General features: G+C 45.0%; 1 protein-coding gene across 2 annotated transcripts in view; it reads right to left on the bottom strand.

Moving 5' to 3' along the window:
* smox (spermine oxidase) overlaps nt 1-25,535 on the bottom strand; it is a 28,809-nt gene extending 3,274 nt beyond the window's left edge. Inside the window, exons 1-7 of one of the 2 annotated variants that reach the window (XR_005943347.1) lie at nt 25,368-25,535; nt 18,337-18,571; nt 11,343-11,569; nt 9,552-9,725; nt 6,536-7,244; nt 2,653-3,087; nt 1,405-1,514 (exon numbers count right to left, since the gene is read on the bottom strand). Coding sequence is in view for 1 of the 2 variants with exons in the window: in XM_041190349.1 (XP_041046283.1) it covers nt 1,354-1,514; nt 6,536-7,244; nt 9,552-9,725; nt 11,343-11,569; nt 18,337-18,544 (1,479 nt within the window). In the remaining variant the exon portion in view is untranslated. Of the gene's footprint in view, nt 1-1,353; nt 1,515-2,652; nt 3,088-6,535; nt 7,245-9,551; nt 9,726-11,342; nt 11,570-18,336; nt 18,572-25,367 lie in introns of those variants that run through there. The other variant, XM_041190349.1, reaches the window with a different exon arrangement.
* Nucleotides 25,536-25,990: the final 455 nt, after the last annotated feature.

Raw genomic sequence — 25,990 nt, 5'->3', positions numbered from 1 at the left:
AAATTGATGGAGTTGATACAAACACAAATTTTCCAAAACAGATTGAAAACAGCCCTTTACAGCTGTCACAGACATGGTGAGCAAAAATGGCCACCTGCTGTGCCATAGCTTTTCTATGTTTCTATTTACTGTATTCTTTTTTAATTAAAGGTCAATTACATCTTCTCACCTTCTGGTTGTCAAGTGGTTTAGGTAAACTGTCTCATGGGATTAACTAGGGGCTGGACGATAAGGGACCTCTCCTACTTACATGCCTTTTCACCAAGGAACTATGTTGTTATTGGTATGATTAAGTCTGTTCTCAGATAAGAGGATATAGGTAAGGCAAAGAGCCAGGGACGACTGCATGAAGAGAAAATAAAATAGTTTTCTTAGCATATTGAGAAACTCAGATGAAGTGCCACACCATCGATGCCAAAATGGTCAGTCGATAGCAGTCTAGGTAAGATAGTCAAGATAATGCTTAAGCAACAGCCATTATAAGGTTTCAAAATCTGTTAGACTGTAGGAGGAAGGCTGAGGATAGTAGGGATAATGTCCAGAGAAAGGAGGTGTTGGTATAGGAGGCAGTCTTTATTTTGGCACAGTGAGGATCATTAACTTTCGCAAGGCCACTGGGTATCTACTTGGAATTGACAAATTTGTAGGGCTATGGGGAAAGAGCGGAGCTAAGTGAGACTAATTGGATAGGTCTTATCAAAGAGCTGGCAGAGACTCAATGGACCAAATGGCCTCTTTCGGTGCTGTATGATTCTATGAACGCAAGTTCAATGGGGCCATCGACATAAATTGGTAGTGAATCACATAACAATAATTTTGATTTGGGAGTCCCCATGTCAAATGAAGACTTTCCAGACTGCATCAAAATAACTTCTTTATTCACCAGTGCTGATAAATCGCACCATCACATTTTAACTAATTCTTTCCCAAGGTTTCCAAACTGTGCTTCCCCTTGTGTCCCCCAGATTACTGTTCTGCTACTGTCCGCAAGCATTTAAACTCCAAGGTTGCCGCCACCTAATCAGCACTTCTTTATTGACTTAATTCTTTTTTCCTACTATTTTTAGCCTTGCCGCTATCAGGTAGTCTGAACTCGACCTTTCATTTAAATAATGAAAAGAATAGCAACTTTCAAGAAAGGTTCTATAATCTAAATTTTCCATGCTATATGCGTAGCAGTATTAGGTTGGGTGCAGTCCCTATTTATAATTTCTCATGTTCCCCCGTGTGGAAATCCCATTAACAGTAGCCCTGACATATCAGAATTAGGTTCAGATCACCAAAGAATGACAGATTTTCCCCTTTACCTCCACCCCCGCCATCCCTTGTAGAGAATACTGATGTTCTACTTACAGCCGCTTTTGTGCTTTTTGGATAAGGCAGGGGCTTTGCAAGTTTCTCGACGTCCGCTCCACTCGACCCAACCCGCGTGTAGGAGTAAGACCCGTGGATGTAAGGGTTACTGCCCCATCCAGACCTCAGGATCCTCCGGGGTTTCGGAATGTGTGGGTTACCTGCGGGCAGAATTTCGAAACAGTTCACTACATCTGTTCCAAAGCTTTGTCAGTCTCTTTGGTAAATGTAAAATAAAATCCCACTTTAGAACGACCTGTTAAGAGTTGAATTTGACAATTGACTCAGATCCTGGAGAAGTTATGCAAGTGTCAGGAATAAAGTTGATAATCCGCACAAGTGGAGAAGATTTCAATGTATGAGAGTAATTGACCAGCTGCCAGTCTGAGATACGTCATAAACAACAATTTGAACAGCACGTCTAAGTTGTACTTTTGTTACAATCTGTATTAGGTTTGGGTGTTTCTGAGGTGCTAAGGCACCAAATGCAGATGATGGCTAGCCAAACATGGTGAATTTAGTTACAAACTGGAGCTTGATGTCAAATAAGCAGTTAAATGCAAAAATCTTACAAAGTAGATTTGAACTGTGGGATTAGAACGTACTGTGCAAAATGTGAACCGCCTGCACACTTTTAAAAAGGCACCCAATGTATCTTTGCAAGCCATTCATGCAATTGAGTTAACATGAAGCATTTATCACTGGATTTGCAACTAGAAATAATCCACTGTTTAGAGAATGGCCAGTGTCACCACATAAATTTCCACTTTGTTGCAGATTAAACATACTTGTCCAGAGTTTCCACATGAATTCCATCCAGGCAGCAGCGGAATCTAGGTGGAAATAAGGCAAAAGACTGCAGAATTGACAGCGTAAGTCAGTTATTCCCATGGTCATTTTAGGATGGATTTACTCCTACCAACATGTTTCGAATGGAAATTTCTAGCTTGGCAAAAACCAGCATCCAGCGCGTTGTCGCCACATTTGACCGCTTTGTGGCCCCTAGTGGAATTGTCAGGTTGGGAGGATTACTTGGGCTCTTAGTTAATGCATTTAAGAAAAGAGACGGATGGCTACCTGGTCCAGAAGAGAGCTGTGGGTTGCAACTGCTGATATTGACAATCAACCAATTGGCGTAACATGTGGATGAGGAAGAACTCCACTGTTCACCTTTAAAAGTGAAACTGTTCAAACATGAGTTCACAATCTCACAATCAATAGCAAACTGCTGAAATCTTACCCTATGATATGATTCCAGAGATGCGAGGGTCATGGAAACGTCATGCTAAGGCAACCAACCTGTCAAGGATGTAGGGAGTAACGTTGCATCATTACACTCTTGGTCTGTGGTTGAGCAAGCCCTGCCCAGCAATGATATGGCTCACACGCCTGTTCCAATATCATCTGTCATTTGGGCCAGCTCATCTGCTATTCAGCCCACTGAGGTGATTACATTGCAGCCCAAGAATGAGAAGGCAGTGATCTTAATTGGCGTAACGTGCTTTCGGGTGAGGGGCTGCACTGCCCTGTAATGGTCATGCCACTGAGGGGCTCCTCTTCCTGCATGTGCTCCTGTTCCTCTTAACCCATTGCTCTTTGCCTCACCCTCAAGCTGACTAAATTTCCCCAGAGGCGGATGTCTCTGTGCTGATAAGTGAACAGGTAAGATGCAATGACAAGGTGCTGCTTGTTGACCAGTGCTGGGATGAGTCAGGTCCTGATGCTTGAGACATACTGCAAAGATAGAAAGAAGAAGGTATTATAAGGAACCAAAATAATGGCATCACTGGACTGTCCTAGAGAAACACATGACATGCTCTGTCAGCTCCAGAGTATCAGGGCCATGAAAGACTCAGGGATTGCTTCTCCAATGATAGCAGAAGTCAGCTCCATTCTATTATGAGTGTTATCTCCTGTACGCTGTGAAGCAGTGAAAAAAGGACATCTGCGACTAGAGGGTATGAATGCCTGCAAGGGTGTCATGCCAGCTTGGCAGCATGTACAAGTGGGCTTGTTTGTGCTTGGGGAAGGATTGATGTGCAAGAGAGGTAATGAAGTGTGAAGCCTTGAGGATATGAAGCCTCACCCTGGTAAGGATGAGGAATTGTGAGGCATGCATGGTATTTCGAAGGCCAAGCATTTAGTCACTGGTAAAGAGCATAGAAGTATACCAAGCCAGTTGCCTACCTTGCCCCGACATGGCAGGGGGGGTGTGTTTCATGGTTCTGGTGGCATTCACAAAGTCCATCACCTCCTATCAAGTTTTTCAGCCAGTTGACTTGGGAATCTACCTCACTATGGCAGAAAAGCACCTCTTTCCGCTCCCTTACTGGTCGCAACATCAGCTCACTTCTGGCATCCTCAGAATACAACACTCTGCTTCCTCCGGTGGGGGGGGTGGGGGTGTGTGTGTGTGTGTGTGTGTGTGTGTCCCCTAGCCACTGTAAGCCAGGATGAGCAGCGGAAGCAGAGACTGCAAGTGAAGGCACATAAAAAAGGGAGCAAAGGACAGCAAAACTAAAGGTGCAGCTAACAGTCAAATACAATGCAGCTCTCACCTGGCGAGAAAGGCAAAGCAAACAAGCAACTGTCAATCAGAGTCCAACGTTTGATTCAAAATGCCAAGAAACATCCAGAATTGCGTCTCAACACAGCTGCTCACAGGAGGCTTATAGACATGCGCCCATTTTAAGCCTACGGCAGCATTTAAAAGGTCCCCCTTTAGTGTCAGCCTTGGTTCAGTGGGCAGAACTTTTGCCTCAAGCCGGCTGTGGAATCCAGTTCCACTCAGATACTTGACACTTAATCCAGGCTGACAGACCAGTGCAGTACTGAGGCGGTTCTCAGATGAAATATTAAACCAAAGTCTTGTGCGCCCGGTCTGGTGGATGTAAAAGATTCCATGACACTATTTTGGAGAAGAGCAGCGGCATTCTCCCCAGTGTCCTGACCAAAATTTATCCCTTAATTAACTTAACTAATGAACAGATTACCTGCCCATTATCTTGATGCTGGTTGTGAGAGTTTGCTGTGCACAAACGAGGCTGTTGCATTTCTCATATTACAATACCTGTGGTGACTGCCGTTCAAAATTACTTCAATGGCTGTAAGGTCTTTTGGGATATCCTCAGATCGTGAAAGGCCATACAAATGCAAATTGCAACCTCTATCATATGTTTTTCCGTCTGTGTGCATGTGTTAGATGGTGTCCTCCCGCACAAAACCAATACATGCCCATCACAGGTAAATGAGCCCTCAGAGGAAATTGGGGGCCCAAAACGCAATCTTCTAGAACAGTGCATGCCCAGGGCATTCCATTCAAATTGCAGTCATGTAGAATCCCATGCCTCTGGTGATGGGACATGGGCTGGGCCTATAGTGGTGGGGCATGGGCGGCTCCTATGGCAGTATAGTGTGGGCTGGTCCTATGACAATTGGGTATGGGTTGGTCCCATGGTCTGCTTTTCCTCGGAGTCGTTTGAGGTGTCAAAGGCAGGGCAGATTTGGTCCAGGAGTGTGGGTGGAATTATTACCTGAACCGAGTGCATAGACTGCTTGCTATCAGCTCAAAAGCTGCTTTTACCAAGGCCCTGGAGCACCAGCCCGCCTAGCAGAAGCTGCCATGTGACTTTGCAAGGTTTCAGCAGAGTATGCAGAGTGTGAGAATTTATAAAGGAAGTGGGATATGTGCCTTATTGTAAAGGTAACTAAATCAGAACACAACAGTTGACATTAGGAAAAACAGAAACAAGAACAAAAATATATCAGTGGAAATAGTCTTGGAGTACATCCCAAAAGCAGGATAAAGAGGATAGAGAACAGAACATCCAACGTGTACAACTCCTACACAGAAACCACAATATCCCTACTGGACTTTATCAAGTCATGGCACTCACATCACCACACAATGCTTGGACTTCTAATCCAATGAGGAGCTAAATGCACAATTTCACATGCCGAGGATAAATCATGCCAATTTTATTTCCTCCCAGGGAACTCCAAAGCACGCCAAAGGGCACTCAAAAAAAAAAGTTTCCTTCTTATTAATACCAAATTCTAACTATTGAAGTAACTTTCTCCAGAATAAACTTGACCAATGTTTTGTTTCAGTGGGAAGAATAGAAAATGTTACAATGCTGGAATAGACATAGAAAATGCTGACGAGTCTCTCTCGACAATATTAACCTGCCCTCTCTCTCTTAAAGCCTGTTGTGTATTGCCAGCATTTTCCTTTTTATTTGGGGGGGGGGTGGGGGGGTGCTTTTCTTTCCTGTTACAGTGCAGATTCTTTTTATTATAACCACCACTTGTCCAAGTGCCTTGGGAGCTTTATTCCCGCTATTCCAAGGCACAATTACAAGTTGCTACCGATAAAGGATGAACACGAGCGCAGCTATTTCGAAAAGGAGGGAGCCAAAGCCAGCTCAAAGTCTCATCAACATTTCTGAACGTTTCAGAAGGTATTTGAGATGACAGGCCATGTTTATAGTTCAGAGACTGACATGATTAATACGTGCATTTGACATCTAATGGGGTAAAATAAGTTACCCCAATAACAAATAGATGGAAGAAGCTCAAAACCTATCATTTCAACCACACCTCCTATTCCTTGGCATCTTCCTGCCTCTGCAAAGCACCCTTAACTACATTGACGGTGTTTTTTTTTTAAATGCAAGTACATCATCATCGGCGAACCAATTCAGAGAACCCTTTTTCTGGGGAGAAATCAAACACATTTCCAAATACTGAAGTTCCTGTCCACTGGGGCAATCCTCGATGCCACGCAGAATGCCTGTTTTCATAGACGTCCTGCTCCGATGAGGAAACCATTTGCCAAGCCTGTTGGGTCACATTGATAAACCATGTTCCAAAAGCGGCTAACATACTTAGGAAGACGGAAGCAGGAGTAGGTCATTAGGTCCCTCGAGCCTGTTCTGCCTGAACTTGAGTCACCTTTATTACAGAGGGAGGTGTCTTTGCCTAATTTCGCCTCAGAACCGGCCAAGTTTCAGTAGGGTGCACACGGATTGAGAAAGAATGATTACTCCTCCACCAACAATCCCCTGTATAGAATGAAGTGAAGTAGGAAGCAGCTCGTACAGTGCGACTCTGCACAAGGACCCTAAGCGACGAGTCGCATCGCAGAGACAGCATGAATAGGTTGGAAAAGAACATTAATAACCTGTAAATTTTCGCAGCAGTTCCGTGCACGTTTCCGCCACCGTCTCATCGTCATATCTCTCCATGATGATGGCTTCTTCTCCGCAGATCCAACCACTCAGCACATGCCCATACCGCTCGGGCGGGTATAGCACATCAAAGCTGCAGATCTTTTTGTACCACAGGTCCTCTGGGTAGGCGAGGCTCTCATTTTCTGCGTCGTCCTCCCAAACAAACTGCATGCTGTTGCACTCGGGGCTCCAGAAGGGCTCCTCAAACTCCAGGAAGATCTTGTCTGTGGTGCTAATGCCCAGCATCTGGATGGCCGAGACCTTCTCTTCAGGGAGACGGGGGTGAAACATGGTTTCGTGGTACTTCTTCAGCACCCCGAGGGACATGGTCACAATTACGTGATCCGCTGGGATAAGCTCACAATCCTCGCACTCCACGTAGACCGGGTAGCCCTCCTCCTCTTGGCTGTCAAGGTTGTGGTTCGGGAATGAGCTGCTGATCAAGTGGATTTGCTTGCTGACCGAGTGGTTCCAATGAATGTACTTGACTGGCTTGTTCAGCTGGATCACCGATTTAGGGATATCCCGCGCCAGGATCTCCACTATGTTAATGAAGCCGCTCGGAATGACGTGATGGGCACCAGGGATTTCTGTCCACTCGCCAAACTCACTAAGGGATACTTCATCCATGCTGTGGCAACTGCTCTCACAGCTTTCAACCTGCCAACAGGAATGAGAAACAATTAAATAAAAAAGGGCAACGTTCTGCCCACCCCAACCCAGGCGCACAGTCAGCATCGAGTCAGATCACTGCGATTCAAACCAACGTGAGAAAGTGCAGAGCGGAAGATGGCCATCCAGCTAACTCACGCCACTGACCATATATAGATTTTCTCTGTCGTGCACTAGGTCTCTGCCCCAGCTATTCAGTCTCCAGACTGTTCTGAGTCAATATTCCTTGATCCCCAAACATAACCGCAGAATATTCAACTGGCTGTATTTCTCCATGTACAGCTGTCCTTCACCACTCCCCCCCGACTTGATAAAGTAACCAATGGATTTTTTCATCATTCCTGTCTACACCTCTCCTTGCAACACATCGACCCCATTTCCGCCCACATATTTACCCACATCTGGATTAATGCAATGAACTATTTGAGCCTTTGGCTGGCAGTCCATTCCACATTATCATTATCAGGAGCTGTTTTTATTAGACGGATTTATAATGATCACCCCTGTGCTCACTGACCTACATTTGGCTCCCCAGTCAAGCAACACCTTGATTTTAAAATTCTCGTCCTGTATTTTGAAATCCCTCCGCGGCCTCGTCCCTCCCTATCTCTGTAATCTCTTCCGGCCCCACAACTCTCCGAGATATCAGCATTCCTCCAATTCTGGCCTCCTGAGTTTCTCTGATTTTAATTGCTCCACCATTTGGTGGCTGTGCCTTCAGCTGCTAAGGCCCAAGGCTCTGGAATTCCCTTGTTCAAACTCTCAGCCTCTCTTTTTCTTCTCCCCCACCCCCCACCCTCCCCCTTAAAACCCATTTCTTTGACTGAGCTTTTGGCCGTCTGCCTAATATGTGGCTCGGTGTCTTATTTCGCTTTATAACGTGTCTGTGAAGCACATTGGGATGCTGCCGATGAAGGGATGGGTCAGAGTAAATAGAAGCAGATAGTAGTCCTCTGGTTGAGGGGGGCCAGTAAAAGGGGATGTAGATATAAGACTATACGCACAAGATTTAGAACAGAGAGCAGGAGATTTCTTGCTGTAGCACAGAGGACACGGACTGCATTAGCAACGTTAGTGATTGAAGCGCAGACTAGATGTTAAAGTTAAAATTAGGAGCGGGATTTGCTGCAGGGAGATGTCCATTGACATTTAGCAGGGCTGGACAACCCCAGCGGTGGGGCAGAGCCAGAAAATCCTGCCCTAGGTTAGAGAAGGGTTTGAAGAGAAGTGAAATGAAGGGATAAAGCAGGCACATGGGATTAGGCCTATTGCCTGCATGGGGGATAGACTGGTTGGGCCGGATGGTTTGTTTACTAAGGGAGGAGGAGGAGATCTGTCGTTCACTGCTTTTCTGTGATGTAAAAGCCTCTCTTAAACAGCTGCTGGACAGGAGTCAGCTGGAGACTTTCACAAAGCACTGTGAAGAATTTGTTTCCAGGTTTATCTTAAAGCAGATGGTAGAATATAAGATGATTAAGTGTTTTGTGAAATACGTTCCCTGGGGAGTAGGCAGGGAGATTGTATATGCGTAATATGTTACACAAAACTTGAGCTTATAAGACTAACACAGAATATTGTGAAATGTTTCCATTCCTGTTGTCTCTCAAAATGTTGTAACTGCCTTAAAAATATTTTCCCATCTTCGGCCTGTCTTGAGCTTTCAATAATTCAATATATAGCATTGTTATGATTTGGAGAAAAGTCAATTTGTTTTCACCGTTGGAATTCAAATGCAGCCAAGGTAATTTTCCTATAAAGAATCTTTGCCATCCCATTTCAAAGATTAGCCTCCCTTGATGCAAAGTGGATTAGTTGACTTTTCTAGCCTCGATCTTCCTTCACCCCCAAGCATATTAGATCGGACCAGAGGAGCTGACACTGTTTTCCTCCGGGCAGAGGTTGTTAAGGGGAGATTTAATACAAGTGTTCAGGATCATGGGGGTTTTGATGGAGTAGATAAGGAAAAATATATTTTTTACCAACAAGAGGGTCAGCAACCAGCAAACGCAGATTTAAAGTAACTGAGAAAAAAGCCATGAGACAGGTGAAGAGATTTGTTTTAATGCTTTCAGTTGTTATGCTCTGCAAGGCCGCAAAGGGTGACGGAGGCGGATTCAGCTGTAAACTTTCAAAAGGAGATCGGATCTCTACCCAAAAGGGAAAATTTCCAAGGCTACAGGGATTAAAAAGCAGTGGGAGTGGGGCTCTTTCAAAGTGCCAGCACAGGCACGCTGGGCCGAATGGCCTCCTTCCCTGTTGTACGGTTCTATGATTCTATTTCGAGACAGCCCGCACCTTCAAGAACTGCTGAAGCATTGCCAGCTTCAGCTCCTTGGTGATGCCCGAGTCTTCAGGATCAGCTTTGAGGCGTTTACGCACCACGTTCCTTGTGAAAACGCCAACGCTGTTTTGGCTTTCTGCACCAACTGGCCTTCCCCGTTGGAAGAACTCCTGAGTCAGGTTGTAGACCTATCAAAAGAAGTTCGAGAAACATTAAAAACCTATGCACGTTATCATCAAGAACCTGGTGAGCAAAAGCATCACCCTAAAGGACAAAAGGCCATACACACGCTAATAAAAACGAGAAGTGCTACGGATACTCAGCAGGTCAGTGGGGAGAAACACAGTTAACGTTCCAGGTCAAAGACCTTTCATCAGAGCTGAAGGAAGATAGAAATGTAAGTGCTTTTAAGGCAGTGGAAGGGGGTAGGAAATACAAAAGGGAAGATCTGTGATAGGGCAGAGGACAGGAGAGATTAACTAACTAAAGATTTCAGATGCACCTAGAGGATGGTTATGGGTAAAGAAACAAAGGTTGCATCCAGGTGAGGCATGAATGGCTTCATAGCAGCCATGTGAATGCAACATGAAGGGATAAAGAAAGAAATAAGCCAGCAAAAAATAAAACAACAACAAAAAAAACATATAGAATAAGATGGAGGCAGAGGTTATGGTCTAAAATTGTTGAACTCAGTATTGAGTTCAGAAGGCTGCAGAGTGCTGAAATAAAAGATGAGGTGTTGTTCCTCGAGTTTGCGTGAGCTTCACTGGAACACTGTAGCAGGCCAAGGACAGAAAGGTCAGAGTGGGAGCAAGGTGGAGAATTAAAATGACAGGGGCTGAAAGCTCAGGGCCATGCCTGAGGACTGAGTGGAGGTGTTCCATGAAGCAATCACCCAGTCTACGTTTGGTCTCCCCTGTGTAGAGAAGACACATCATGAACAGCGAATACAGTATTCTAAATTGAAAGGAGTAGAAGTAAATTGTTCTTTTACTCAGAAGAAGTGTTTGGGGCCTTGGATGTCAAGAAGAGATGAGGTAAAAGAACAGGTGGTGCATCTCCTGCACTTGCACGGAAAGGTGCCATAGGGAAGGGAGGGTCATCTGACAATCTGTACAGAATTAGCTGACCTCGGCCAGAGCAGTGTTTACGCTGACTTAATTAGTGCTCTGAAAAAGGGTCATACAGGCTCAGAATGTTAACTCTGATTCTCTCTCCACAGATGCCGTCAGATCTGCTATGTTTTTCCAGCATTTTTATTTCAGGTTTCCAGCATCCGCAGTATTTTGCTTTTATTTTAATTAGTGTTGTCTTTTTCTTGGCAGAATGGAAAAGCATGCTGCAAAGCAGTATTTGTAGCCCATTCCTAGATGTCCATGAGCTTAATTGCATAGTGAGAGACTGAAGTCTTATGTCACGAAGGACATTAGTGGGCCAGGCAACAATCTTGGCTATGATGTGATCCACATTTATCTATGATCGCTGGTTAAAAATCAAGTCCGCAAGGTGATTCTGCTATCCAAAATGCAAACAGGAGAAGGTAATTTCAAGGGAGCACTTCTCAGAAAATCACAGGTTCACAGCCTACAATTATCTATACAGTAAAAGACACTGAGTGTTCACAATCTGCCAGGTTGCATCCCCCATGAGTAGTGCTTCCTGCTGAGAGTGCTGGACTGCAGAATTACCCTTGTCAAGTATGGAAGCTAAACTGTTTTGAAATTTTGACCTTATAAATAGTAACCCCCACTGTTCGAATTCCAGAAGAAATAATGTGCACTGCATATTTAAGAAAGGTAGCCCACCTCGTTGTATACATCGCTGAATTCCTCAACGACATCCTTAGGTATTCTCTGACCACTGCTGGTGCAGTAGTGTGCCACCCCATTCTTGGAGTAGAGACTGATGCGGCCAATGCTCCGTTCGCCATCTGTAGTTTCTTCAAGGAGACCATGGTCTTCTGCTAGCTGATAAATCGGGTTCCCATGAGCACCGTGAATCCAAGTTGCCCCAAGGTCAAATGTAGCACAGCCTGAGCAAAGAATATGCATATATATATTATTTCAAATCATACAGAATGAAGCCTGTAAGGTAACTGGCAAAAAGAAGCATTGGGGACATGAGGAAAAGCTTTTTCAAGCAGCAAGTGGTTAGGGTCTGGAATTCATTGCCTGAAGGCGTGATGGAAGCAGGTTTAATCAAGGCATTAAAAAGGGAATTGGATTATTATCTAGAAGGGAAAATTGTGCAGAGCTACAGGAAAGAGGCTTAGGAGTGGCAGAAAGTGAATTTCTCTTGCAGAGGGCCAGCATGGGCTTGATGGGCTGAATGGCCACTTCCTTTGCTGCAATGATTTTAGGAATCTATGGTTTATACACTGACCATATTTAAAATAAATATCTTTGTTCGAGGACAAAAGAGAATTCCTTGTGTCTTTGCGAGCAGTTTGAAAAGGCTCATAAGGCTTTTTTTTTATTTGTTCTTGGGATGTGAGTGTCGCTGGCAAGGCCAGCATTTGTTGCCCATCCCTAATTGCCTTTGAGAAGGTGGTGGTGAGCTGCTTTCTTAATGGTTCAAGAAAGCAGCTTAGATGCTGTACAGTAGGTTCACACACACAGCACTGTTCCGGAGGGAGCTCTAAGATTTGCCACAGGAGCTCTGACTTAAAACACGGTGATAACCATGTGATCAGTCTATGAGTGAGACTCAGCAGAAATGTCCTACACATTTACCAGTCTGTGAGGTTTTACAAAAGGAATTTCTTACGTGGTTCAAGAAAGCTTTTTTAAATTATCTTTAAAAAGGGATTTTTTTTTTCAAGAAATGTTATTTTAATGGAAAGATGGAACAGTTGAGGGACAAAAGGGCTGTTCATCCAAATTTATCTTGTGATTTTGTGAGGAAAAATTGCTAACCAGCACTTTTAGAGTGATCAGTCCGTTCAAACAAGCGCTGGTTGTGGCTCAGTGGGTAGATCGCTCACCTCTGAATCAGCAGGCTTGGGTTCAAGCCCCCCTCCAGACACTGGGGTACATAATCCAGGCTGACATTCCCAGTGCAGGGCTGCAGGAGTACTGCCCTGTGGGAGATGCAGTCTTTCAGATGAGATGTTAAGTCAAGATGCTGTCTGCCATTGCTGCTGGATGCAAAAGAGCCCATGGTACTATTTCAAAGAGGAACAGGGCAGTTCCCAGTGACCTGGCTAAAGTCACTTAAAAAAAAATCAGATTGTCTAATCATTATTTCATTGCTGTCTGTGGGAGCTCACTGTGCACAAATTGGCTGCTGTGTTTTCTGCAGGACCACAGTGACAACACTTCAGAAGTTGGCTGTGAAAGTGGTTTGAGTTGCCCTGACATTGTGAAAGGTTCTAGAGGTGGAAGACAGTCATTCAAACTCTGGTTCGATGTGAAGTAAGACCAAGGTGTGATCCCAGGATAGCCATTGCACCGTTGGACACACAGCGACTACACCAAGCTACAGCTGAGGAAAGAGCTACACATGTGATGAAAGCAGGGCAGTAACTTACAATATTGGTTGTGGACAGTGCCTAGATAGTTTTCTTTCCAGTTTCTCCTTTTCTTCCACTTGGTTTTAAAATTAAGGGAGAACCTTAATAGCATAAGAAGATAAGAAATAGCAGGAGAAGACCATACAACCTATCGAGCCTGCTCCACCATTGAGTATGATCATGGCTAATCCTGGGCTTCGATTCCACTTTCCCCCCTGCTCCCCATATCTCTCGATTCCCTGAGACACCAAAAATCTATCTATCCCAGCCTTAAATATATTCAACGATAGAGCATCCATGACCCCATGTGAAAGAGAATTCCAAAGATTCACAATCCTTTGAGTGAAGTAATTTCTCCTCATCTCAGTCCTAAATGATTGGCCCCTTATCCTGAAACTGTGCCCCCATGTTCTAGATTCACCAGCCAGGGGAAACAACCCCTCAGTGTCTGCCCTGTCAAGCCCCTTCAAAAAACTATATGTTTCAATGAGATCAGCCATCGTTCTTCTAAAATCCAGAGAATATAGAGTCAGTTTACTCAGCTTCTCATCATTGGACAACCCTCTCATCTCAGGAACCAATCTAGTGAACCTTCGCTGTATCACCTTTAAGGTATGGAGACCAAAACTGTGCATGGTACTCCATTTAATTGTAGCAACACTTCTTTTTTCTTATGCTCCAAACCCCGTTACAATGAAGAGCAATGTGTCATTAGCTTTCCTAATTGCTTCCTGTACCTGATAACTTTCTGTGCTCCTTGTACAAGCGCACAAAAGTCCTTCTGAACATCAATATTCATAAGTTTCACGTCGTTTAAAAAACATCCTGCTTTTCTATTCTTACTACCTCACACTTTCCCACATTATACTCCATTAGAGTAATATACTTAATGCAACATTAAAGCAAATAACTTACTGTAAGTTATATATATCCAAGCCTCTCCAGTAAGGGAAAAAAATGCAAGTCAGATTTTCAGAGTGCCACAGCTACACAACTATGCCCCCAACTCCAAACGCCAAAATCAACAGTACACATATTGAAAGCCATGCTCACCAACACAAAGTTCCACATATATGCAAAGCAGCAAATCAGCAGAGCACCCAACAACAGGATCCCACTGACCTCAGTCTTGGCACCATCACTTTTTAATATTTGCATCAGTGATCTTCTGATGAGTCAGTGAAGGAATTTCAGATGTGCGGATAACCTTATGAAAGCCACTCAGGTGAGCACTCTTGGCAAAGCGGATCGCATGCATGCAGCAGATTTGAAAATACTTGAGGGCTATGGTTGCTATGGTACCTTTCTCAGTGTGCCAAGAGGGAGCTGAGTGATTCCTCCTGTGGTACTGAACGCATGTTCTGTGACATCCCAAATTACCTTGAAGTGTTTCTGGCTCATAATTTCACGTACCATCAACATCTGAAGAGAACTGCAGCCAAGATAAAGACTAGGATCAACTGAATCCACAAATAGTGGTTGACAATTAAACAAGTAACTGGAGGAGGAAGCTCCAGAAACAACCACAACTTCAATGATAGCGGAGCACAGTGCAGGAGTGCAAAAGACAAGACTGAAGCATTTGCAACCATCTTCAGCCAGGATTGCGAGTGGATGATCCATCTCAGCCTCCTCCGGAGATCCCAGATGCCAGTCTTCAGTCAATTCAATTCATTCCATGTGATATCAAGAAACGGCTGAAGGCACTGGATACTGAAAAAGCAACAGGCCCTGACATCATTCTGCCGATAATACTGAAGACTTATGCTCCAGAATAGCCATGCCATTAGCCAAGATGTTGCACTACAGCTACAACACCGGCATCTACGCAACAATGTGGCAAATTGTCCAGGTATGTCCTGTCCACAAAAAAGCAGGACAAATCCGTCCCGGCCAATTATCGCCCCATTAGTCTACTCTCGATCATCAGCAAAGTGATGGGAGGTACCCTCGACAGTGCTATCAAGCAGCACTTGCTCAGCAACAACCTGCTCACCAATGTTCATTTTGGGTAGCGCCCGGAGCACTCAGTTCCACAGTCCTGGTCCAAACATAGACAAAAAAGTTGAATTCCAAAGTGACGTGAGAGTAACTGTCCTTGACATCAAAGGCAGCATTTGACTGAGCGGCTACAAGGAGTCTAAGGCCTAAATTTTACCTTTGGCGGGGGCACGCGATCGGCGGGCCCAGGAGAGGCTGGGAAACGGAACTCCCGACTGCGATCGGCCCCTGTGGTTTCACACTGGCTGGTCAATTAACGGGCAGCCAACGTAAAACGCGCGCTGAGAAGCTCAGCGCCACCAGGGTGTGGACGGGGAGAGGGTGTGGGTGAGCGCTGCGCGAGAGCTCCCTGAAGGCAGACAGCTGCCTCTGGGGAGCTGCAGACATTCAAATGATGAAATTAAGGTTTAAAAAGCTGCAAAAAAAGTTCATGCATCACAATCAAGCACCTGAAAATATACCTCACTAAAAATGCTGCCCACAGATATTTGTTTTAATTTTATTTCTTAACGGAGATTTCATCCCGCCCTTGGATGAGGCTTGATGAAAAATGTAAAGGCCGCTCTGGCCAATTTGCCCGTCCACCAACTGAGACAGTTGAGCTGTTAATGGGCTTAATTGCCCTCAATTCTCGGCGGGAGCGCTTCCGACTTTTGCGTGCGCCTGCCGAAGGAAATATCGCGCGAGTGTGCAATAACATCAGGACGCTCGCCTGATTTTACGCCCAATTCAGTCGGGAGAGCACCTGCCGCGGCATATAAAATTCTGCTCTAAGTAAACTGAAGTCAACGGGAATCGGGGGGAAAACTCTCCGCTGTTTGGAGTCATACCTAGCACAAAGGAAGATGGTTATGTTGAATCACCTCAGTCAGGGTAGTGTCGTCAGCTCAAACCACTTTCAGCTGCTTCATCAATGACCTTCCTTCCATCATTAGGTCAGACGTGGGGATGTTCGTTGATGATTGCACAATGTTCAGCACCATTTGTGATTCCTCAGGTACTGAAGCAGTCCATGTCCATGATTTCAGCAACATTCAGGCTTGGGCTAATAAGTGACAAGTGAAATTCGCACCACACAAATGCCAGGCAATGACCATCTCCAACAAGAGAGAATCCAACCATCGCCCCTACAAATTCAATAGCATTAACATCACTGAATTCTCCCCACCACCAACATCCTGGGGGTTGCCATTGACCATAAACTGAACTGGGCCAGCCATGCAGTGAGTAATTAACTTCCTGACTTCCCAAAGCCTGTCCACCATCTACAAGGCACATGTCAGGAGTGCGATGGAATACTCTCCATTTATTTCATGACTGCAGATCCAAAGCTCTCAAGATGCTCATAGCAGCCCTCTTGATTGGTACCTCATTCATTAACCACCTTAAACATTCACTCCCTCCACCGTCAGCAGTATGTAATATCTACAAGATTCACTGCAGCAATTGGCCAGCCTCCTTCGACTGTACCTTCGAAACATATGACCTCTACCACTTAGAAGGATAAGTATTTATTGATGATTGCACAGTGTTCAGTTCCATTTCTCAACGCCACAAATAATGAAACAGTCTGTGCACACATGCAGCAAAACCTGGACAATATTCAGGTTTGGGCTGAAATGCTAATTCCTATCGGCACTGTGGGTGTACCTACACCACATGGACTGCAGTGGCTCAAGAAGGCAGCTCACCAAGTGCAATTAGGGATGGGCAGTAAATGCTGGCCCAGCCAGCAACACCCACATCCCGTGAAATAATAAGTGTGGAAACTAAACTCTCTGGTAAGAGTGCCATATTCAAACCATTCTCTGGATAAAGAAGTGTGTCCTGAATTCCCTATTGGATTTATTAGTGACTAGGTTATATTTATGGCCGCTGGTTTGGGATATAAGTAGCTGAGCATTGTGCATCAGCATGGGCAGAAATGCACTTATTAATCTTGAGGGCGTACAGCAGAATATCACAATGAGAATCATCACAGAGTACAAAAGCACCATTGACAATCTGGCTACCCATCCTCAAATATATCTTCCCACCACCTCTCGCAAAGGAAGCAGCAATAATTGGGGAATTAAGCAGGGCACTAGCAAAATCAGGTCAACCAGTCATTAAATAATCTCCAAAACCTCCCAAGACTCCAGCTGAGGACTCTGGGTCTATACTCAATGGAGTTTAGAAGGATGAGGGGGGATCTGATTGAAGCTTACAGAATACTGAAAGGCCTGAATAGAGTGGACATGGGGAAGATGTTTCCATTAGTAGGAGAGACCTTTTAGAACAGAGGTGAGGAGAAACTTCTTTGGCCAGAGAGTGGTGAATCTATGGAATTCATTGCCACAGAAGGCTGTGGAGGCCAGGTCATTGAGTGTATTTAAGACCGAGATAGATAGGTTCTTGATTGGTAAGGGGATTAAAGGTTACGGGGAGAAGGCAGGAGAATGGGGTTGAGAAACTTATCAGCCATGATTGAATGGCGGAGCAGACTCAATGGGCTGAATGGCCTAATTTCTGCTCCTATGTCTTATGGTCTTATGATCTTAAATCCAGGAACCCTTTCTTCTCAGCAGCAGAGGTTCTCAAAAATGCGGAATGTTCACATAATGAAAAGTGGGAGAGGATATGGGAACCAGCAGGGGTTTAGAAACATGACCTGATTATTGACCCCATGGATCAACCGCCCAGTTTCAGCGCATCACCTATAACGTGGGTCATTGTGAAATTCATCAGGAATTCATGTGGAGGTTTCAACTACCTGGCTATTCACACCATGCGCCTGTATCCCAGCTCAAACAAAGTCCCATTCACCTGTTACCCCTGTGCTCATTGACCTTCACTGGCTCTCAGTCAAAGATTCTCATCCTTGTTTCCAAATCCCTCCATAGCCTTGTCCCTTCCTATCTCTGTAATCTCCTCCGGCTCTACAACCATCCAAGATCTCTCTGGTTTTCCAGTTCTGGCATCTTGTGCATCCCCAACTTTCATCCCTCCACCATTGGCATCCCTGTCTTCAACTGCCTAGGCCCTAAAATCTGGAACTTCCTCCCTAAACCTCTCCTCCTCTTTCCCTTGTTTTCCTCCTTTAAGATGCTCCTTAAAACCAGCTTCTTTGACCATTCTACTCTCTCTCTATGTGATCCGGTGTCAGATTTTGATTGATAATGCTGCTGTCAGGTGCCTTGGGACATTTTTCTCTGAAGTTGTTGCTGTGAAACATTGCTTACTGAGATCTTTCCATTCACTCAATATCACCAGATGTTGCTTTTCAAACGATACAAGAGAAGACTTACCAAGTTTAACGCTTTGCACTCTGCCTCCGATTCGCTCAGATGCTTCTAGAATGACAATATCTGTGAATCCATTCGCTAGGAGTTTTTTTGTAGCAGATAGGCCAGCGAGTCCAGCACCGATAACTACTATTCGAGGTTGTCGCTTTCTCTGTGAGCCACTACTGAGAGGATCATCTGCACTGTCTGAAGATATTTCACAACTTTGCATACCGCCCAAGCTCGTCTTCTATTGAAACTAGAAGGAAAATGAAACAAATAGTGGTCAGGAACAAACGCAATCAATCAACAACGTAAGGAATAAGAGCAGGAGCAGGTCATTCACCTGCTTGAACCTGCTCCACCATTCAATAAAATCTTCCACCTGAACTCCACTTTCCCACCCTATCTTCAGATCCTTTGACAACCTGATCTATCAATCTCCATCTCAGTCTCGATGGTTGAGCATTCACAGTCCTCCAGGGTACAGAATTCCAATGGTTTACAACCACCAGAGTGAAGAGGCTTCTCCTCATTTCAGTCGTAAATGGCCGACCTGTTATCGGGAGACTATGGCTCCTAGTTTTAGAATCTGAAGCCAGGGGAAACAGCCCTTCAGCATCAATGGCAAATATTCACAGATCATGCTCAGCTACACCAGGTGCGACAGGAGCTTACACAGGCAAACTAGTGGTATCATTGGTTAGACAATGAGATGATAACCTGGCCGTGAATCTGGAGAAAAGTAGTAGTTGCCTGTTTTTCCGATTTCTCCAGAGTTCCCTCCTGAGGTTCCAGTAGGAGATCAGGAGAATCCCCATCAAAATTCCAGCTCAACCTTTCCATTTCTGGGACTGAAATTGAATTGAGCTTGGAATGACAGGAGGCAGGTTGACTCCTGTCTGGAGGCTGTGAATATTCAAAGGAAAATGATTTATGTTTTACCTACACCATTTTAGTGACTACATTGTAGGACATAAGAGCTGCTTCAATCATTAATCTTGGGGCATTGTTTTAAATGTTTAGGTGTAATTGTTTGTTGTTACTAACAAGGATGTATATTCTAACTAAATTTTTACAAGGCCCTATCCTGTGCCAGCAGAAAGAACATGTCTAGGTAGTGCTCCTTTTTCAATTAAACAAAAGCATGGGGGGATAACTATGGCCTGGTGCATTCTCCATGGCTGCACCTCAACCAATCAACATCCCTTTTCTTATGCAGTATAAATTATTGTTCCCTTTGAAATTTGGCATTCTTGTCTCTGTCCTGATGAGTGCAAGATGAAAAGCTTTGATAGCATGTCACTTTTTTCAGCAATATTAACAAGAATGCTAAGCCACAGAGTGTTCATCAGGTGCTCAGGTATCTTCAGGCCGCAAAATAGTGCAGTTGGGACATTAGAAACTCTCCTTCTGGGAGACCAATTTTAGCCTGCCAGGTGCCTGTATTTACACTGCTAAGACCTTATCTCACTGGTAGGTTCATATAATCACATTATTTATATTGGTTTTCCCTCAATCCAATTGCAAAAGTTGCCCAAGAGAAGTCACACATATCTGTGGTGTGGGTCCTGGATATATCACACTGGCAAAACAGGAGATACTGTAGGGCTGGAGTTTAGGTGCCTTACTGAGGCATTGCAAAAGAAACTTTATTCTGAAACCATTCGTCCCAGGCGTTCACTCATGGAGGTATCCCAGAATTTTTGTCTGCTGCCAAGCCCTGGCCAGCCTCTCAGAGAGGGACAGATTTCGGGGGTTGAAGATCCTGAGATCCTTTTATTTTCAAAAAGTTCTTTGGGCAGCACAGAGACCATGTGCACTGCCACACTACTGCCCCCAATATGGTGTGACTCCCAGTGGATGCCAGAGTGCACTCAATGGATTAGCACCTACAGGATGCACTGCAACAAGGTACCAAGGCTTCCTCAGCAGCATTGCCAGCACCTTGGGCACCAAGAGCATAGGAACATCATCACCTCCAAATTCTCCTTAAAGTCACACACCATTCCCACTTGGACTTGTATCACTGTTCCTTTGTCATCACTGCCTACCCAACAGCATTGCTGGAGTACCCTCACAAAATCATAGAACAATTCAGCACAAGAAGAAAGCCATTCGGCCCATTGTGCCGATGCCAGCTGCTTGGGAGAGTTATCCAATTAGTCCCACTCCCCCACTCCTTTCTCAGAGCTATGCAAGGTTTTCCAATTCAAGTATTTATCCACTCTCCTTTCTGAAGGCTGCTATTGTACCTGCTTTCACCAACTTGTTAGGCAATGCATTCCACATCATAACAACTTACAAAAAAATGTTTTCTCATGGCACCTCTAGTTCTTTTCATCTTAAATCTGTGTCGTTTGGTTACGGACGTTGCTGTCATTGGAAACCAGTTTTCTACATTTACTTTGTCAAAACCTTCATGATTTTCTTAAAGCAATCTCCTCTTAACCTTCTCTACTCTGGGGGAGAAAAACACCAACTTCTCCAGTCTCCCCACATAAGTGAAGTCGATCACCAACCCCCACAGCCTTTCCCGCCCCTGCCACCCCACCCCCACACCATCCTGTCCCAGTGTTCAAAAGCGGACACGACACACCAGCTGGGCACAATGCAATCTTGCACATAGGTTTAGCTTAACTTTTTTTTTGTACTTTATGCCTCTATTTATAAAGCCTAAGGTCCCATGTACTTTTTTAACAGCCTCTGAACTTGTCCTGCTACCTTCAAAGCTTTCTGGAAATACACCCGCAGGGGTCTCTGTTCCTGTACCCTTTTTAAAATTGTACCAGCTAGCTTCCATTGTCTCTCCTGATTCCTCCTACCAAAATGAATCACTTCACACTTCTCTGCATTAAATTTCTTTTACCATGGGTCTGCTCATTTCACCAGTCTGCCCATGTCCTGGAGGCTGCAGCTATACTGCTCATTGTTTATGACATTTCTGAATTTTGCATCTGAAACTTCTGAAATTTTACTCCCAACTCCAGCTCATTAATATATTTCAGAAAGAGCAGTGGTGCCAATACTGACCGCTGAGGGAGCAGCGCTGTGTACACCCCTCCAGCCTGGAAAACAGTCACCATAACTCTCTGCTTTCAGTCCCTTAGTGAATTTTGTACTTATGCTGCCATATCTCTTTAATCCCACAAGCTTCAAATTGGCTTCAGATCTATTATTATGTGGGACTTAAACAAACAGCTTTTAAAAGCCCATATTCACATCAAACTCACAACCCTCATCAGTTACTTAAATCAAGTCAGTCAAACATGATTTACCATTATCAACTGTGCTGAATTTTATTTGTTAACCCATATTTTTCCTACTGTCAATTAATTTTGTCCCAGATCACTGTTTCCAAAAGTTTCCCCATTACCCTTATCACACAACTGGTTCTCAAGGGTAATAAAGGTCAGCCTTACCAATATCACCCATAACCTGAGAATCCAGTCTAGTATGTAGACACAGAGAAGTAATAACACTTAATGGTCAGGATAAGCAAACAGATGCCTGAGCTATAACTCAAAATAGTACAGTGGCCTGGAGGAACCTGTTCTTTTAAAATTCATTCACTGGATATGGGTGTCGTTGGCTAGACCAGCATTTATTGCCCATCCGAAATTGCCCTTGAGAAAATGGTGGTGAGCTGCCTTCTGGAATCACTGCAGTCCATGTGGTGTAGGTACACCCACAGTGCTGTTAGGGAGGGAGTTCCAGGATTTTGACCCAGCGACAGTGAAGGAACGGCAATATATTTCCAAGTTAGGGTGGTGTGTGGTTTGGCGGGGAACTTTTAGGTGGTGGTGTTCCCATGTGTCTGCTGCCCTTGTCCTTCCAGATGGCAGTGGTCATGGGTTTGGAAGGTGCTGTCTAAGGAGTCTTGGTGAGTTGCTGCAGTGTATCTTGTAGATGGTGCACACTGCTGCCACTGCGTCGGTGGTGGAGGGAGTGAATGTTTGTGGATGGGGTGCTAATCGAGCAGGCTTCTTTGTCCTGGATGGTGTCAAGCTTCTTGAGTGTTGTTGGAACTGCACTCATCCAGGCAAGTGGAGAGTATTCCATCGCAGTCCTGACTTGTGCCTTGTAGATGGTGGACAGGCTTTGGGGAGTAAGGAAGTGAATTTGCTGTAGAATTACCAGCCTCTGACCTGCTCTTGTGGTCACAGTATTTATATGGTTAGTCCAGTTCAGCTTCTGATCAATGGTTGATAGTGTAGGATTCAGCAATACTAATGCCACTGAACATCAAGGGGCGATGGTTAGATTCTCTCTTGTTGAAGATGGTCATTGCCTGGCACTTGTCAGCCCAAGCCTGGGTATTGTCCAGGTCTTGCTGCATTTGGATATGGGCTGCTTCAGTATCTGAGGAGTCGCGAATGGTTCTGAACATCGTGAAATCATCAGCAAACATCCCAACTTTTGACCTTATGATAGAAGGAAAGTCATTGATGAAGCAGCTGAAGATGGTTGGGCCAAGGACACTACCCTGAGGAACTCCTACAGAGATGTCCTGCAGCTGAGATGACTGACCTCCAACAACCACAACCACCTTCCTTTGTGCTAGTTATGCCTCCAACCAGTGGAGAGTTTTCCCCCGATTCCCATTTACTCCAGTTTTGCTAGGGCTTTGATGCCACACTCGGTCAAATGCTGCCTTGATGTCAAGAGCAGTCACTCTCACCTCACCTCTTAATGGCCAGAATAAGGAAATGGATGCCTAAGCTACAACTCAAAATAGTATGGCGGCCTGGAAAAGACTGTATGCAATAAAAGAGTACAAAAGCTTTCATATCACTGTTACATTAGTGCCTATATTAAAATAGCAAAGTAAACTTTATTTTAAATGGATTAATGCCTCCATTAAAATAATAAATCTCATACATGCATTTAAAACATTTGGGCACTAATGTCCGGTCTAGTGAGTCTTAAAATCAACGTTCCCACTGCAAACTATTGGAAGGCTGCGACATTGCCAAGTGCTCATTAAGTACAACTGCAAAACAGTACCACATAGCGGATGATAAGACTTCAGGTGCTCAGTTTTCCTGAGGCTAAGATGATCTACTGACATGTGGGTCAAAGGAGCACTGTCAGGTGAGACATGCTGTGACATGCCCCAGAGAGCTGACGTTTCTTAGAGGTCGCATCGCCTCATTGGGGAGAAAGAGGAGCCCTTAACCAAGATGACACTTATATAGTGACATGTACCTGGAAAGTGGATGGGCGAGGAGGAGTCGGAGCAGGTACGTGGCGAACAGGCGCCCAAGCTCCCAGCTCTGGAGCTATCGATGTTGTGTTTGGTAGTGTGGAGGGACGTGTTTTAAAGCAAAGCATAAACCACCAGCCCCCACCCCCATGTTTAAAGATGCTGCAAACGTGCAATCACATGACCCGAGGCAGCTCAAAGGGGCCCCTGTCACTTCCCGAGTTCTCACCTTGTTCTCTACATTCACTCACTTTGCTCGCTCCCCTTAAACAAAAAAAAAACCCAATGTCGAGCCCTGACATTGCATTGTGGGATGCAAAAGCTCCACACACACACAATCCTTTGAAAATTCTTCCATTTTAAGGGAAACCAATGCAAAGTACATATCAGCACGACTCGGGCAGTCAGGTCCCCGCGACACCAGCCCCGGGAGGCATTCTCTGCTCGGTCCCGGAGCTGGTGCACGGTTAACGCCGCCTCCCTGACATTTCCCTCCCAGTGACACTACTGGGGATCTGGGATAATGGGCCAGGGCAATGCTGAAATGAACCCGTTTTATCCCCGGCTGGAGAAGGGGGAGAGAGAGAGAGAGAGAAAGAGAGGGGGGGGGGGGGGGCGCGGGGGAAATGTCCTTTGTGTTTGGAGAATGATGACTGAGTGACAAAGTCACAAAACTGTCATCTCCGGGCTTTCTTACAAAAAAGCCACATTCAAACAGCGCAATGAAACGTGACCGAGAGTAGCTGCTCTGCTATTTGCCGCTAACATTAACCTAACATTGGCCACACTCGTGGTTTACAACAAATAACGTCACTTTAAATCTAGCAATGCCATGGATCCTCTGAAGTTGGATGAAGGTGGGTGCGAGAAGGCTGATGCGGTGCATAGTAACGCCAGAATAGAGCAGTTGGGCCGAATGGCCTCTTTCTGTGCTGTGCGTTCATTCTGAGAGACCGCGAAGACATTGCGAACTTTAGCCCAAATGGTGAAATGTGAGTCTCTCTCTCTCTTCAAAACAACCCGCCCCACCACCCCTCAACCCCGTGCAAACAGGTGGACAAACCGCAACTCCGAAAATGAAAGCCTGCCCACAATAGTTTGGTTTACTTTGAAGAGGAAATAAACCCCTTTACGACTGAACGCCCGGGATAAAAGAAACTTTTAATAAATAATGTAACCGGTCTGAGAAGCTCGGACTGTGTGTGTGTGTGTGTGTGCGCCTAAAAGGGGAATTTTGTTTACAAGTACCAGTTCTGTTCCCAAACAGGATATCAAACAGACCCGGTGGGGCATTGTGATTTTTCAAAAGTGTTGATAAATAACAGCACTTAAAACTGACCCAAAAGATACGGAGAGCAAGGGCCATAAGTGAGCCTAATTGTCGCTTTTTGGTGATTACAATTTTTTTAAAAAAATCTGATTTCCCTTCTAAAATCCGTGTAATGTTAACCAGCGAGAGCAGCCGAGGCAGTATCTGGCAATCTAGCAGTCTCTTGCCACGTACTGAAGGTGGACAAAGCAATACTCTGTATCTGTCTGTGTGGAACAAAAGCACTTGGTTCCTCTGGAGACAACACAGACCCTTGCCAAAGACAGGAGAAGCACTTCATAACATTAAAACAATACCGCAGGAAGAGATCACGGTGACACGCTGACATAATACACAGCATCAAAAGACACAGTGCTCATATATCTACCCCGAGACGTTCATTTAATGAATCATCAGCCTTGTATTGACATTTTTCCCCGACAAAGAAATATATACATATATACACCACTGCCGATCCTCCATTGCAAGGAGACAGATTCTTAACAAAGGCTTTTCTCTTTAAAAATGGGGGGTTTCTACCTCGCCCCGATCGTCCTTCCGCAACACTGAATCTCCAGCTGAGCCCCGGCTGTGCGTCTCCGCTTGCCCAGCGTACCGCTCCTCTCTCCCTCTCTCTCTCTCTCTCTCCTTCTGTTTTGCTGCTGATCCGGAGAAACCCAGAAGTAACCAGCCAGCGGCAAGTCCCTGCCGAACCTCGGCGCAGGCGCAGCTCAGCACCACTGTGTCAATTTCATGTGTCAGTTTCAGCCAGGGTGCGCGCGCACCACGTGCTAACCCGGCAACCCTGAGCTGAGGCTGCCCAGCCACATCCCCCATTCAATAACTGGGTTCACTCACCGCCAGGGACAGAACAAACCCGCAGGTGCGGAGAGTCCTATCTCTATCCTCCTAATCGTGAGGACTGCCTGATTATACATTATACATATGTAATGTATTGTCCTGCTTGTCTTCTTGTACTCGATGTTGATGGCCTCTTTAATCGTTAATGATGCAGCTTGTCATATCTAAATATTTTACAGAAACCTCTTGAGGCCCCACGCCAGCAGAGGAAGGTGCTTTCTCCCCAGTCAAAAAAGCTGAAGTTGGCACAGAGAAGCAACTGCATTCATTTGAACATTCAAAGGTGTCAATGTCAACAACAA

Source organism: Carcharodon carcharias, chromosome 1 (genome assembly GCF_017639515.1).
Source record: "Carcharodon carcharias isolate sCarCar2 chromosome 1, sCarCar2.pri, whole genome shotgun sequence".
Lineage (NCBI taxonomy): Eukaryota > Metazoa > Chordata > Chondrichthyes > Lamniformes > Lamnidae > Carcharodon > Carcharodon carcharias.
This window is presented reverse-complemented; position numbering and strand designations above follow the sequence as displayed.